The sequence below is a fragment of the Rattus norvegicus genome, chromosome 1, assembly GCF_036323735.1.
Source record: "Rattus norvegicus strain BN/NHsdMcwi chromosome 1, GRCr8, whole genome shotgun sequence".
NCBI classification, from domain to species: domain Eukaryota; kingdom Metazoa; phylum Chordata; class Mammalia; order Rodentia; family Muridae; genus Rattus; species Rattus norvegicus.
The window spans coordinates 45,602,788-45,617,903 of record NC_086019.1 but is presented as its reverse complement, the minus strand read 5'-3'; the positions used below and the strand labels follow the sequence as shown (position 1 = coordinate 45,617,903).

The 15,116-nt window shown below is 38.6% G+C and overlaps 1 protein-coding gene across 15 annotated transcripts in view; it reads right to left on the bottom strand.

Moving 5' to 3' along the window:
* Oprm1 (opioid receptor, mu 1) overlaps positions 1-15,116 on the bottom strand; it is a 253,352-nt gene that overhangs the window by 200,819 nt on the left and 37,417 nt on the right. For 14 of the 15 annotated variants that reach the window (NR_027877.1, NM_001304737.1, NM_001304735.1 and 11 more), the window contains one exon: positions 102-454. The exons of the other annotated variant lie outside the window; for it this stretch is intronic. Coding sequence is in view for 13 of the 14 variants with exons in the window: in NM_001304737.1 (NP_001291666.1) it covers positions 102-454 (353 nt within the window). In the remaining variant the exon portion in view is untranslated. The remainder of the gene's footprint in view (positions 1-101; positions 455-15,116) is intronic. 15 annotated transcript variants of the gene reach the window in all.

Here is a 15,116-nt window from a genome sequence, read left to right as displayed (position 1 = left end):
GACAAAGATACTGGGCCATGAATTCTGCTCGGTTCAGACATCACCAATACTTCAGACTGTAGGTACCCTCATCCCTGACTCAGGCCCATGTTAACCCTTACCCTGCCTGTATTTTGTGGTTGCCATGAACATTACAGGCAGACCGATGGCAGAAGAGAGGATCCAGTTGCAGACGTTGACGATTTTGGCATTTCGGGGGGTACGGAAATCCAGGGCTTTGACTGGGTGGCAGACAGCAATGTAGCGGTCCACGCTCATGGTGCAGAGGGTGAATATGCTGGTGAACATGTTGTAGTAATCTATTGAGATCACGATCTTGCAGAGGATGGTTCCGAAGGGCCATGTTCCCATCAGGTAGTTGACACTCTGAAAGGGCAGTGTACTGGTCGCTAAGGCGTCTGCCAGAGCAAGGTTGAAAATGTAGATGTTGGTGGCAGTCTTCATTTTGGTGTATCTAGGAAATCGAAGAACAGCAGAGAAATGGCTTATTGGAGACACCACCTGGAAGACAGGTGGCATTCTCTTAAGAAAACATCAATGGTTAATGGAAGACCCTGAGAGCAGACCCAGGACTTTTTCAAAGTAACAGTCAATATTTATAATTGAGTGCCCATGAAATAAATAGAAATTTCCCTCATTACAAGTTTTCTTTTCTACTAAATAGTTACTACAATAGAAAAAATAGCATTTGGGGATGTTGTTTATTTATTTGAGACAGGATCTCATGTATCCCAAACTAGCCTTGAACCTGCTATACAGCAAAGCTGATCTTGAACTCCTAATTCTCCTAACTCCCAAGTTCTGGGAACATAAGTGTGCACTGCCATGTTTAGTTTCTTTCCTTGTTTTTAATGTGGCAGCCATTGTGATTGGTGCAATTAGGATGGGGAATTGCCATATGGATAAAGATTCTAAATATATACAATATATATATATAATTTAATATATTTTATGATATAATTTATGTTAATAAAATAATTTAAAATATATCCATTTATGGATATATAACCATATATATCCCCATATATGTATATATGCATATATGCAAATATCCCTATATATGTATAACATATACATGGTATATATACAATTATTAACCGTAATTGTGTGCATGGCCCTGTGTTTCTTTACATGCACATCATAGGTGCATCCACGTGCTGGTTGCTATGGAGTATTGAACAGAGCAGATAAGGGTCATGTAAGGTGGAAAGCATTTCAGAAGCCCACATTTTGTCTTAAAGCTCAAGTAAGAAGATGGTGATAAGAACAGGGAATTCTGGAAGGAAAACAAGAACTCCAGCTGAGCGGAAAATCCAACCAGGAAATGACAGTGGTATGAGGGAGAAGTAATACAGAGGCAGGAAGCAGAGGAGAGAGTGTGTTATGATGAATGAGCCCTCACCAGGTGGATGGTGAAAATTTAAGCTTTTCCAGTTTATTTGTGAGGTTTTTGTTGAGTTGTTATTGACATGAAAGAAATGGTACACAGTGAGCACAATTAGGTAAATGTTGACGTATGTATAGTAGTAAAATCACTGTCATCGAAATCAGTGTTTAGCAAACCATTGCCATTAGAGCCCGCTTTGCCACGCCTCCTGTGTAAATAGCTGTTAGAACGCAGCCACACCTGCTTATCTGCACCGCTTGGGATCTACAGCTGTTCTATGATCCAGTGACTGCCTTGAATAATTGCAAAGGAGACCTGCAAGATGAAGTATTTTCCTCTCCAGAAAAACAAATGCCAAACATTTCCCCATGAAACTCTCTCTGTCAGCCTTGCCCTTTCCCTCCCTAACCCTACCCCAACATTTCCCAAGCAACCACTGATCCTGGTGTTCTTTCGGTCTTCACAGATTCATTTGCATTTCCTAGTGGTTTATGCAAATAAACACCCAATTTGTGTGCCTCTTTGTCTTGTTTCCCTCTGTGTCACTATTTTGATGTTACCCACGTGGTTGCAGGCATCAAAATCCTTCCTTTTGTCTTGCTAGGAAGATTTTCCTTGTGTGACTGTACTCCTGATTCCTTCCTCCAACCATTTCTCAAAAGGAAGTGATCGGCATAGAGCTTTTGGCTTCTGTCTATTAATCTATTATGAACATCCAAGTAAAAGTAATCTGTTTTATTCTCCTACTTAAATATCTAGGAGTGTTGTTTGTCTTGACAGGCTACAGAAAGTTGAATGGCGAGGTAGGAATGATACGCAGAGACATTTATAGCAATTGATGAAGTCAATGAAGGAAGCACAATCTGGACGTAGTCACCACCAATGGTTTTTCACATTTAGTTTTTATGTATTTAAAATCTTTAATGGTACCCCAGTTTCGCTCTGGAAAATAACTCATTTCCACCCTCTATCCATGAACTGTCCAGTAGGCTGTTATTAGTTTAGGGCATGAAGATGTTAAGAGAAGGGAGTCATGGGAAATAGAGATAGCCTCAGGTTTCAACAGAACCACCATGGTTTAGATGTTTTGATTTTTTTTAGGTAGCTCATATATTTATAGTTTGGCCTCTGGTGTGATGGTGTTTAGTCTCGAGGGTGCCTTTAAGCGACATGACTAGCAGGGAATCTTTAGGCTATCGGCTGCGGGTCTTGTCCTCAAAATGAATTGATCTGTTCATTCTTAACCCTGGTTAGTACTTAAGTGAGGATTGCTATGAAAGGGCAAGACTGACCCCTCCCTTGCATCCTCCCTGCCTTCCTCTGGCCATGTGGTACCTTCTTCAAGCATTACCAGGCTGTATCACGATACAGCCATGATGTGATTCAGAGAAGGGTTCTTACCAAAGTTCCAGCCATATGCTGTTTGGTAATTTAGCATCAAAGGTTGTGATTTATAGAAACTCTTTTTCTTTATATATTATCCTGCCTGAAGTATTTCCTTCTATAATCAGGGGAGATGAGTTAATTAAAACCCAGAGTTGTTTTCAGGGAAGGTGTGTGTGTGTGTGTGTGTGTGTGTGTGTGTGTGTAAGAGAGAGAAAGGTAGGGAGAGAGAGAGAGAGAGAGAGAGAGAGAGAGAGAGAGAGAGAGAGAGAGAGAGAGAACATACATGAGTTTCTTCAGGGGGCTCAAACATGAGAAGTTTTAGAGTCTATAGTTGTTAGGAAAATTCATTTGAAAAATACCGCTGCCTAAGGAGTTGAGAGAGGACACGAAAATGTAATACTTGAATCAAGGTTTTCCTTGAACTTTTATGTACAGCAGATAGCAAGCTCCTTTTAAATTTCAGTTTGAGCTTAGAGTTTTTCAGTCACTTGAGGTTAAGAATCTTACTCAGCCCCAGACAGCTGATTTTTGTACGATATGATATTATAGAGCTTCTGATATAGGGGCTTAATTCAATGTTCCAAGACTGTTTTGGTCTCCATGAACAGCAAGGAGATGAAACTTTCAGACTCTTTCATGGATATCACCAGGACCAACCTGTTGAGACTGTTTCCTGAATTCCGCATTGGACACGTGATTCTGCAGAACTTGCAGAACAACGGGTGGATTCCAGATGCAAGGCTACTTTGCTTTAGAACTGTTTCTGCCTTAAGCATTTTAACACCAGCAGATAGAGACAGCCAGTTAACTTGAGGACATAAATCCTTGTGATTTAGTAAAGACCGTCTACCTGACGAACATCGTTAATTTCAAAGGAAGCAAACGGACAAAAATAAAATTATAATAACAGTGTTCAGCTTTTTGAAATCACCCACTTGGGTGTTCAAGAACTTTAAACTTGGATGTTCAAGAAATTTAAGCACTTTTGATATTTTGATACGTGGAAAGATTTCTCCTAAAGCAGCAAACACACACACACACACACACACACACACACACACACACACACACACACACACACACACGTTCTTTTCTTTTTCTTCTTTATTTTTAGGTAAACTATCAGTGATAGACCTGTGATTCAAAGGCATACCTTTTGACATTAGTCACACTCTAGGGAGGAACTTCAGGTAATTTTCTGACTCGTTACACTCTCGGTCTTTCCTTTACCTGCTCACTAGCAGGTGCTTGGAATGCCTAGTTATTTCAGTTAAAAAAAATCATTTCCTCCCTTGGAATGAGGTGTTTGTGAAATGAAATTTGATTAGTGTTTACCATGAAAGCAAAGTGATGGGAGGGAATATTAATTTTTTTCATTCCATGATGTACATGCATATCACAATATTGTATTATATATAGTAAGTACATAAAATATTACTTGTCAATTAAATCATACACAGCAAATATCATAAAAAACTTTCTGTTGGCATTTTATGGGATCGCTGCTATTTAATTTTTCTTGTTATGCTTAGAGATCCTTCCCCTGAAGGGAACCAGAATTTTGATTGCAGTTACTCAAGCTTTAAGTCACATCAGGAACTTTCTAAATATATGAAAATGAGTTGCAGAGACAGGAATTTGGGTGTGCCACCAGCATTTTCCCATGGTTTTCTGTCTGGAGAAATGGCTGGGTTTGGAAAGGGGTATTATTGCTCAGAGAATGAGCCTTTCATTTTGTCCTGCTGTGACGTGGTGGTATGAATGTTGTCCTAGGAAAGTTAAATGTATTATCAGAAACCCACTGAGAGCCATGAATTAGCAGGATTAGCAGGTAGACAAGAAGCAAATTGAAGGAAGGATTGTCCTTGTTGTTCCTTTTACTTGAATGGATCTTGACCAAACCCGTAGATATTAAATACAACCCCTTCTCCAGCCTTTATTTTCTTCTTCTTCTTCATTCTGTGCAGACTGAATAGAAGTAAAATGAAGGAAATGAGTGAGGTGCTCAAAATGAAGAAGTAAGGCATAAGGCCTGGGAGACACTCTTTTGTACCCCAGCCCCTTCCTGGTATTGACTGCACCTACTTCTCTACTAAGCAGTGACTTAAATACTGTATCACGTTAAAAAATTTCATAACAAATACTTAAAACTGTGTATTCTAGATGATTGGTTAACCGTGTTCTGTAAAATTCCAGGCATTACTATGCAAAGTGCTTTAGATACTGTATTTGTCTTAGAACCATTGATGTTTGACAGAGTATCTGTATATACAACCCAGTTCCAGTGGAAGGAGACGTAGCATAGCACATTTATTGATATATTTCTGCTCTCACATGTCACATGTGTAACTTTTGCTCATAAATGTTCATCCTCTGTATGTGGTTGTAAAGCAGCTGCTGTCTGCTGCTACACTCATTCCTCATACTATTCCTCTAGTTATTAGTACTTTCTAAAACTTTATTGATCTTGGTTCACTAAGGGTAAAAGAGGCTTCAGTGAATCAACTACATGTGTGGTGGTTGACCAGTTGCCTTAGCTCATCTTTCTTGTATTTTGCTTTTGAATTGATTCTTTGAATTAGTGAGACTCTTGGTTCAGAAACAAAATGGACAGAGGGAGGCCAAAAGCACAAAGAATACATTTTCTAATCTGGTTTGCTGGCTTTATATCAAATCATGTCTTTCACATGGCTTAACTCTTTCCCCAATCATATTTAAGTATTCACAGTAAAGCTGATGAGATTTGGAGAAGAAATGTCTTCTAGCCTGAGCCCTTTCTACACTTTCAGGATTTTGTCAGTTTGAGTGAGGAAGGAAGAGGTTTTATTCTGAAAGGCTCAGTGAGTTTCCTTTATAAATTCGGCACAATATTGGAAATGTCTCCTTGTTTTGTCATGACCTTTGTGTCCACATCCCCACACAGAAATCCATATTTTTAATGGAGCAGGAAACACTCCCTAGAGCATTAGCTTTTCAAGCTCTTGATGAATGAGGTAAATCAAATGAAATAAAAATGCTTGTCCTACATTGCAGGGAATCATGCAAGTGGAGACTTTGTCAAGTGAACACTTGTCTGAATTTCTCCATTATTATCCAGTGAGTGGTGAGTGGGAGTGGAGGCAGGAAATGAGGGAGAGAGACAGAGATAGACAGTCAGACACACACAGAGAAAGAAGAGACATACACACATACATACACACAGGGAGGGAGGGAGGGGAGAAGGGAGGGGGAGACAGAGAGAGAGAGAGAGAGAGAGAGAGCACAGAGGGACAGAGACAGAGACAGAGACAGAGAGATTAATTCTATTTTAATAAGTCGCAAAGAAAAAACTCTTATTTTTCCATGAATATAAAAAGAGGTCATATTAACATATTTCGTTATTTTATGTTATATTTTCTACTACCTACACTAAGGACTAAGCAGAGACCTCTTGCTTTGCTGTAAAATGCTTAAAACATTTCATTTGTGTTTCTCTCAAAGCCATGCTCCATGGTCACTGAGCACACTTCCCACGAGCCAATAAAAGCAAAGTACACATGAGTGACATAATATGTGAATCTTCCCCTGTAGCTGAAAGCTGACTTATTTGTCACTTTGATCCCAAGAGAAGGCAGATAGAATGTTCCAGAAAATCAAACAAAGAAGCATAACCTTCCAGTGGTGAAGTAGCAATTCTCCATGTGTTCCTAGAATAAGGGACTATTGGGGACCCTTTGGCTGAGGGCATTCTCTTTTTTACCCATGTGTTCTGTTTTCTCTTTGTCTTCTCTACTCCTTTCAACATCCAATCCTTCCAGTGATGTCATGAGAAAAGAATCTTTCAGACAGAGTTACATGAAATTTTACTTTCTGGGAGCTTTATGCATAGAAAATTTAAAGTGAATAACTGATATTACTTTTATGTATACATTTGGGGTCAATAAAAGTCTCCTATTGCTGGGAGTCTAATGGGCCGTATTTCTAGTTTTCTAAGGCTCTCACTAATACTAGTCTTCATTTCATTTTATTCTACTGTCTTAGCCTGTTTGCAATTTTCTCTTACTTTACTAAATAAATTTTTATTAACTTTTAAATTAAATATATACAATATATACTGACCATTTCAATGCCCCATCTCCCTACCAATCCTGTCTATATCTCCTCTTGCCCTCAAATCTCTGTCTCTGTCTCTGTTTCTGTCTCTGTCTCTCTCTCTCTCTCTCATTCTCTTTCTCTTTGTGCCTATGTCTTTCACATTCATTTTCTTTGTTTTATTTTGTGACACATTGAGATTACCTAGGACTGTCAGTGTGACTATCACATCTTATATTTACAAGAAAATCCGTTTGGCTAAACAATTTATATTTTAGAGAAATATTACTTTGCTACATTGTGTGATGTAAATAAGCAGTGGCAATTGGATAATTTTTAAATATGTAACATAGAGCTTTTTCTTGCTAACATACAGAATGCATAGACATACACAGAGACTCAGACACACAGAAACATGCAGATACAAACAGACACACACAGATATACACAAACACACAGACACACACAGACATGTAGACACACACAGACACACAGACACATACAGACATACAAACACACACAGAGACACACACTGACACATAAACACACATAGATACAAGCACACAGACACAGATACACAGACACAGACACAGACACAGACACAGACACAGACACAGACACACACACAGACACACACACACACACACACACACACACACACACACACACGAAAACATCATCAGAGCATTCATTTCAAAACTACAGCTCTTTGTCTCCTGGAGAGTAATGTTTGCTTTTTCCTAAGAACATAGTTTTTAGAACATAGATATAGCTTTCAAATTCAGAGCTTCTGAGAGGAGAGGAAATGTGTTTTATGCATGCACCCACGATACATAAAATCTAGCAACTTCAGATAATGTGTGTCTGTAGATTTTTTTTTTAATACTGAAGGAACCATGAGGAGAACTCTAAACATCTTAAAATGGTGTCAACATTATTAATACATTTTTAGAAATAAATATCAGTATTATCAGCATTAGAAAATTCAATTGTAGAAGCTTCTAAAGCTTCATGTTGTGCAGGTTAAATTTCTTAGTGAATACAGGCTGTGGGGAAATTATTGCCTTTTGAAATTAGCCCAATAGTTGTAATAGCTCTTGTGTATTTTTGATAGTATTTGCTGGCCTTATTTTTTGGTGATAATTTGGTGATGTTATACTCGGCCAAAATAGGAAATGAACAGCGATGAGGCAAAAAGCAATAGGAACAGATAAAATTGACCCACCCTTCAACATCCCAGCACAAGATGGGTACCACCCAGTGCCTGTTGAAAGGGCCAAATAAAGGAATTGAGTGTACAGCTATTTAATTCATTGTGACAAGAGCAATGTTTTTTTAGTGATGCAGAAAACTTGAAATAACACGAAGACAGGTATTTCTTTTTGTTTGGCTAATTCATCTTCAAAGCTTGCAGCCATCAACTGCCTTTGTTGTAGAAGTTCATGGACTAATACTTCTGATGCAGACTATCTCTACACCCTGATGTATGAGAAAGGACCCAAGGCACAGAGAACTGTGTGTATGAGAAGGCCCTCTCTGTCCCTTTTCTCCAGACTGCATTGAGAGCCGAACGTATCTACTACACTGCCTTGTGAGCCTTCTATATTTATGAGTGCTTTGCCAACAAGGTTATAAAACACTTTGCCCCTGAGAATCTCTGGTCACAGTCCAGCTGAATCATGGTAACTGTGGAAAATAGTCTTACTTTCTTTTCAGAAGTATATTTGCTTAAAGTATCACTGAATTTAGCTTTCCATGATGTGTTTGTGTGTGAGTGTCTATCTGTTTGTGGGTGCATTTGTGTGCACCTTTGTGGGCTTATGTGTGTGTTTGCATGTGTATGTATGTACATGTGCAAGGGCATTTATGTGTGTGTGCATGTGTTTGTATGTGTATGTGTGTACATGTGTGTACATGTGGTGTGTGTGTGTGTGTGTGTGTGTGTGTGTGTGTGTGCGTGTGTGTGGATGTGAAGGCATGTAAAGACTTTCCTTCTTCTAAGGTTAATAAGATGACCTAAATAGCAACTCCAATAAATCATAGAATGGAATTTCACTGAGTCTGCTCAGAGTTCCCCTCTGCCCACCTCTGACAGAGAGGGAATCAAGGCAGGGCCAAGTCCTAGAGTCCTTCAGTATGTAGCAGGCACACAAAAGTGCTTATATTAGTTAGTGATACAAAAATAAGAACAGTCCTGTGTTGAAATATTAACCTCATTTTTCAGTTCGTTTTTAGATCTCAAAGACCGTTTTGTAGTGCAGGTGTTGCTGTTTTTTTAATATGACTAATAAAGCAGCTGGCATTCATTGAGGATGCAGTCTACAAGCTGTCACTCTCAGGAACATTTTCATTTACCTTGAATATATTATTCTATTCACTGTTTTCTTTTTCTCCAATCAAGATAATAAGTCCCGTGCACACACAGATTACATGCACACACATGTCCACACATCCACATGCAAACACACACAGTCAGTCACATAGCCACATGCAAACTCACACATACATACACACACACACACACACACTCACATCCACACACACAAATGCATATGTACATACACAGAAGCACATGCATACGCACATCCACACATATACATGCAAACACACACACAGTCATCTTATGATAAGTCATCTTATTATATTAAGAAATACTATGTTCATAGTGTCTTTTTTCTTTCTTTCTCCCCTCTTCCCTTTTCTTTTTGAAGACAAAGTTTGTCTGTGTAGCCCTCTCTGTTCTGGAACTCACTCTGTAGATCAGGCTGATCTCAAAGTCACAGAGATTCACCTGCCTCTGCCTGGGATTAAAGGTACGTGCCGTAGTTTCCTTTCTTATAGCATTTAAGTCTTCTTTCCTTTATGTAAAGTGTTTATTTGAAAGATATATTGTCTGTGGCACTTGGCAGCCTGTCCAGATATGTGGGTAGTTGTTTCAACAATTATTGCCTTTTTTCCACCCCTCTATTTATGTGTTATATATAATGTTAGGTTTGTGGTGTCTACTCATGTTCAATTTCATATGATTCATCCCATTTCATGGAAACATTGATTTTTATTCATTTGAATCATTAAGTGTAACTTATTTCAAAGTCACTGTGTGATTGCTTTTTATGACTTATTTTGGACTTTGTGTTCCCACTTGTCTCCTTCCCAGTACAACATTGCCATGTAGCAACAGTATGATGATCACAGATTTGAGGGAGATCCTTGAAGGCAATTTCATTGCAGCCTGTCTGGGGCCATGGCTGGAATTATCCAGTTTTTTAATAAATTAGAGGATGAGCCGTGCTTCAGTAACATATAATATACTAGTGTCTACTCATCTGATTTTAGATGCCTGTCCTCTGATCCTCCAGAGAGTTGCTAATCTCCCACATGCCACCTAGCTTTTCTGCCCCCCTGCTGCATTATTCTGTCCTGCTTGGGTACTGGAAGGCGGACACCAGTGTCAACTGACACAGTTACTGCCACTGTGTGGAACTCCCGTAAGGAAATTGGTGTTGCCTTTCCATCTTGAGTCTTATGTGGTCTCTTCTGAATTCTAATGATTCATCCAGGCTTTCAGTTTGTCTGGCTAGAAGAACGTTTTTTTCTTCTAACTCCATGATTCAAATACTCTCACTTTTTTCTCAGTTCTTCTATTCACTTATTTCAAAAGAAGGAGAAAAAATTACCTATCTCATAGCATAAAGTAAAAAAGAATTGTTCGTATTTAGTTTCCCTTCATCTTCCTCTCTGTGAGGCTGACTTCTGAATAGAAAAACTGCTTTATGTCCCATAACTTTTTTTTTCTAAACTTTAAGTAACTATTCTTCTTATTGAAAAGTCTCATCAGTTCAGGGTTTTGACAAGGTGGGCTGGTATTTCAATCTGTGTTAGAAACAAAAAGTTTCAGGACACAAATTGGTCACTTTCATCACAAATGTATTCATCAGGAGAAAGGCCAATGATATTTCTTCTTCATCTGCTAATTTGTATTTATATTCCCATAATGGGTTAAAATATTACCAGGGGATAGGACTCCTTAAACTACTACATCATCCAGTAAGAATTTTTCTATTGTGTGTGGATATCCATTCATAAATTATTACTTTTTTTTTTCAAAAATAATTTCTAAGGTGTTCTGGCTATGGGGGCCAACAATGTAATTTTTTTGGTTATCCATGGTGGACCATCTTGAAAATCAAAGATTGAATTTACCTCAAACAATATAAAAATTCAAACAAAGGTAAATGTGTTATCCATGGGCTTGAGAATACGTTTCGAATTTCTCATGCTTATACCTGTGGCCCTAGTTCCACTCAAAATGAGTAATGATTACCAGAGTTTCACCTGCTCCTTCTGTTGGCATTCACTCTACTCCAGAGCTACCTGTGATCTACACTGTCCTGACTATTCTGCTTTGCTCAAACTCAGTAGCCCGTCAATTTCCCTGCCTCTGATGTTCACATTTATAGCTGTCATCAATGATGACAATGTTGGTCATTTCATATTCTTAAAAGACTCCACTTCCATGGGAATAAATCACACTTGCTGTGTCACCTTAGCTCTCACATATCATTTCTCATGTTTTAGTTCCCCCGTTGGTGTAGGAGAATCAATAGTAATGTACACTGGTAGTAAAGTTGAAAAATACAAGAAAGACAAAACCCAGATAGTGTTCAGAGAATTAGTTTAGTTGCAACCAGTGGGTTTCTCCATTGTGGGACAGAATTTGACTGGGTATCAACATTATATGAAGATTCTCCATAATGGAAAACCAACCAACCGCCCAACCAACTGTCCAACTGTCCAACCAATGGAACAAGCAAATAAACCTCCATGAACAAAAAAGCCAACAATCAAAACAATGTTGACTTTACAAGCACATTTATAACAGAGATAAAGTAGAATTTCCCCACAACCAGAAAACTGCAAAACAACATTGCTTCTTAGACAGATAACCTCAGTCCTTTCTCTTAACTTACTTTTCTACGTATATAATTATTGATTGATTCCTATTTATTGAGTTACCTTTGTGTGACCACTCAGACTGCTCTTTTCTATTGTAATAACCAACCTCAAATCTCTCTGAAGTTCCCTGGTTTTTTTGATATAGCAAGCTTCTTAAATACATTCATATATACATGCATACATACATACATACATACATACATACACACACACACACACACATACAGTCACAGACACACCCCTCCTGTTTTGGAGGTAGTGTGCATTGACTGTGAGGTGCACTTAAACATGGTGATGTAAATTAGGAGGTTGTACCATCACCAGGAGACCAAAGAAAATTGGTGATGAAGAGAAACATTAGAAATTCTCCAGTGATGTAAACAGATGAGAACAGGCCATTTCGGGGGCACCATTGCTATGGCAGCTGCTGTACCAATAATATCTTGGCATGTGCACTCAGCATTGTTCTTAGAATAGGAAAAATCCATTCCAGCTGGAGCTAGGGCATTATCGGAGTAAATGTTTTATAGTATCTCACCATGTTGTCAGCACTGTTTCCTTTATTCAAAGTCTCTGGCAATACACTATGCCTATAGATAGAACTTTACTGGACTCTAAGTTATCTCTACCTATAAGATACATCTTACTTCTTCAAATCCTAGCCCCCAAACAAAACAAACAAACAAAGAAAAAAACTAACCAACCAGCCAACCAACCAAACAAACAAAAACATACTGTACTTTTGCTACAGCTGAATATTTGCTTCTAATTTGAGAAAGGACACAAATTAAAGAAAATTAATAGAATTCAGAAAGTTTCTCTCACTCACCAGTCTATAGGTCCATAGTCCTTGAATGGACTCCTATTTGTATCATATAGATGTTCTCAAGTCATACAACATTTAATTATATTATACTTTCATATTTTGCAGGGGTAGTTTATATTTTAGAGTGAGTATGTAGTGTTCTCAGAGTTAAAAATCTTAGGTGTTAGTCGATCAAGGCACAACCTTTGAAGGTAGTAATGGTAGTAACATCCTGGATGCCTGACACTGTCCAAGGAGCAAACATGAATCCATTCAATGGCTATGAACCTGTAGCCCTGTGGGAAATAATTTTTCTTTAATTTGTGTCCTTTCTCAAATTAGAAGCAAATATACAGGTGTGGCCGAACAGGGACATTATGTATAAGATTAGGGTCCATAGGTTTGAACACCTTGTCTGTGACCTTAGTCATGTGACTGAGCCTCGATTTCTACATCATAAAGAGTTGAATTCTATTACCAATAAAGATGACCTCTGAACCAAACTGAATGATAATGGAGCTAAACACCACTTCTATGCATTGCAGTGACAGCCAGCAGGCAGGGTCTGTTTACCATGTGCTAGAAGTCCTTCTAAGAAGTTTCCTTGGATTTTTCTTAAACTTCATTCAAGCTTACAAGATGCATATCATTGTTTCTTGGTAGATGAATAAACTAGCATTCATGGAGGCTGAACAACTCTCTCAGGAATAACGGAGGCAAGGAATCTGGGCAGATGGCTGAGTGGCAAGCACTGAGAATCTGTCTCCCCCACTGAGCTATGATTGCACTGGCAGAGTCTGCCTGATGTAAATATTTTGGAACTTTGGAGTACATTGAAGACTTGTAACTTCCATAGGAAGATTTAGGCAGTTAACTGCAGTTAATTTTGGTCAGTTTTCATGTGTTAACTGGCTAACCGTTACCCTCAGCCCAGTGGCAAGCCATGTATGAACTGCAAGAGTAATTTGCACACAGTGTGTAAGCTCCTAGTAAGGTAGGCAGCAAGAGCCCCATCTTACAAATACTAATGTGTATGTGTTCCCTTCTCGCACACAGAGACAGAAGCATGGAGCCTTGTAGAAATCTCTTCAATTGTACAAATCCCTTCCCCCCACAACAGCTGGTGACTTCACAGGGATACAAAAGTACTGGCATTTCCCCTCTACCATTCTCATTCTCTCTGTCTCTCTGTCTCTCTCTCTCTCAATCATCTGTCTATTTTGCATGAAAGTAAGACAATCAACACAAAAGGTATAAGGAAAATGAGAAAGTGACTATTTATGTCTAGTGAAAACTACAGGCTCAGAAAAGGTAGGGAAGACATAAATTTTCAACTCTGGCAGATGCTTGGAATAGAAGATGATTTACATGATTTAAAACCAAAACAGAAATATCCATGAACTTCAGACACAGGAAAGTATCTGGTTCCAGATTTAACATGCTATTTTATTTAGGCTTGTTTTTTTTTTGGCAAAAATAATAATAAGGCACAGACATAGAGAAATATTGACTATTTAGGAGTAAAAGAACAAAGACAGGAAGAGAAATAAGAGAAGTAAAGAATAGAGAGAAATAAAGCAGAAGCTACCTCTGAAAGAGAGAGGGCGTCAAGACTGAATAGGGAAAACAACACCCTTTAAACTAGTCTTAACACCCTTTAAACTAGTCTTAACACCCTTTAAACTAGTCTTCATGGAGCAATGGAAGAAATGGAAAAATCAGGGAAAGTGTAACTGCGCAATGAACAAATGCTGAAGCAAAACAAGGGAAACCCCAGAGCTGGAGAATATGGTAACTAAAATGGAAATTACCACGAAGGATGTCGGGGCAGACTTAAATGAGCAGAAGAATCTGGGCAGAGGGTCATCCAGGCTGGATGTATTAAATCTAGAGAACAGGAAGAAGGAAGAAGGAAGGATGAGTGAAGAATGAAAGGAGAAACACAAAGAAGACTAAGTCATAAAATAGAAGAGGGAGAAAGAGATGGTGTTAGAGACAGAGCCAGACACTGCCTTAAGTGGATGGAGGACCCCATGCAAGCATCCAAGAGGATGATGACCCCAGGGTAGGATGGAATCCTAGACCTACTTTGAGACATATAGTGAGGCTGTTGCGAGATGAAGAGAATCTTAAGAGTATCAGGCTTCTCACATGGAGGGAATTACCTTAGCAGATTTCTCATCAGGAATGTTGGAAGCTGGAAGGCAGTTAGAGGTTTAGCCTACTTACAGTGATAAGGGAAAAACATGAGAAGGAGAAATGAAGAGATTTCTAGATAATCAGAAACCAATGGGTGTGTTTCCAGATATCCTAAAGCAGCCTTACAGACTAAAATGAAAACAAAACCAAACAGTTGGCAATAAGGTCATATGAAGATAAGATCTCACTGACTGAAAATAAATAGGTCATTAGAAAAGCCAGTGCTTACAAAAGCTAATTTTTATACTAGTTTTTTAGCTACATGCTTCTGTTTCTGCATGAATTACGTACTTGATACAGTGAAAACGTCAG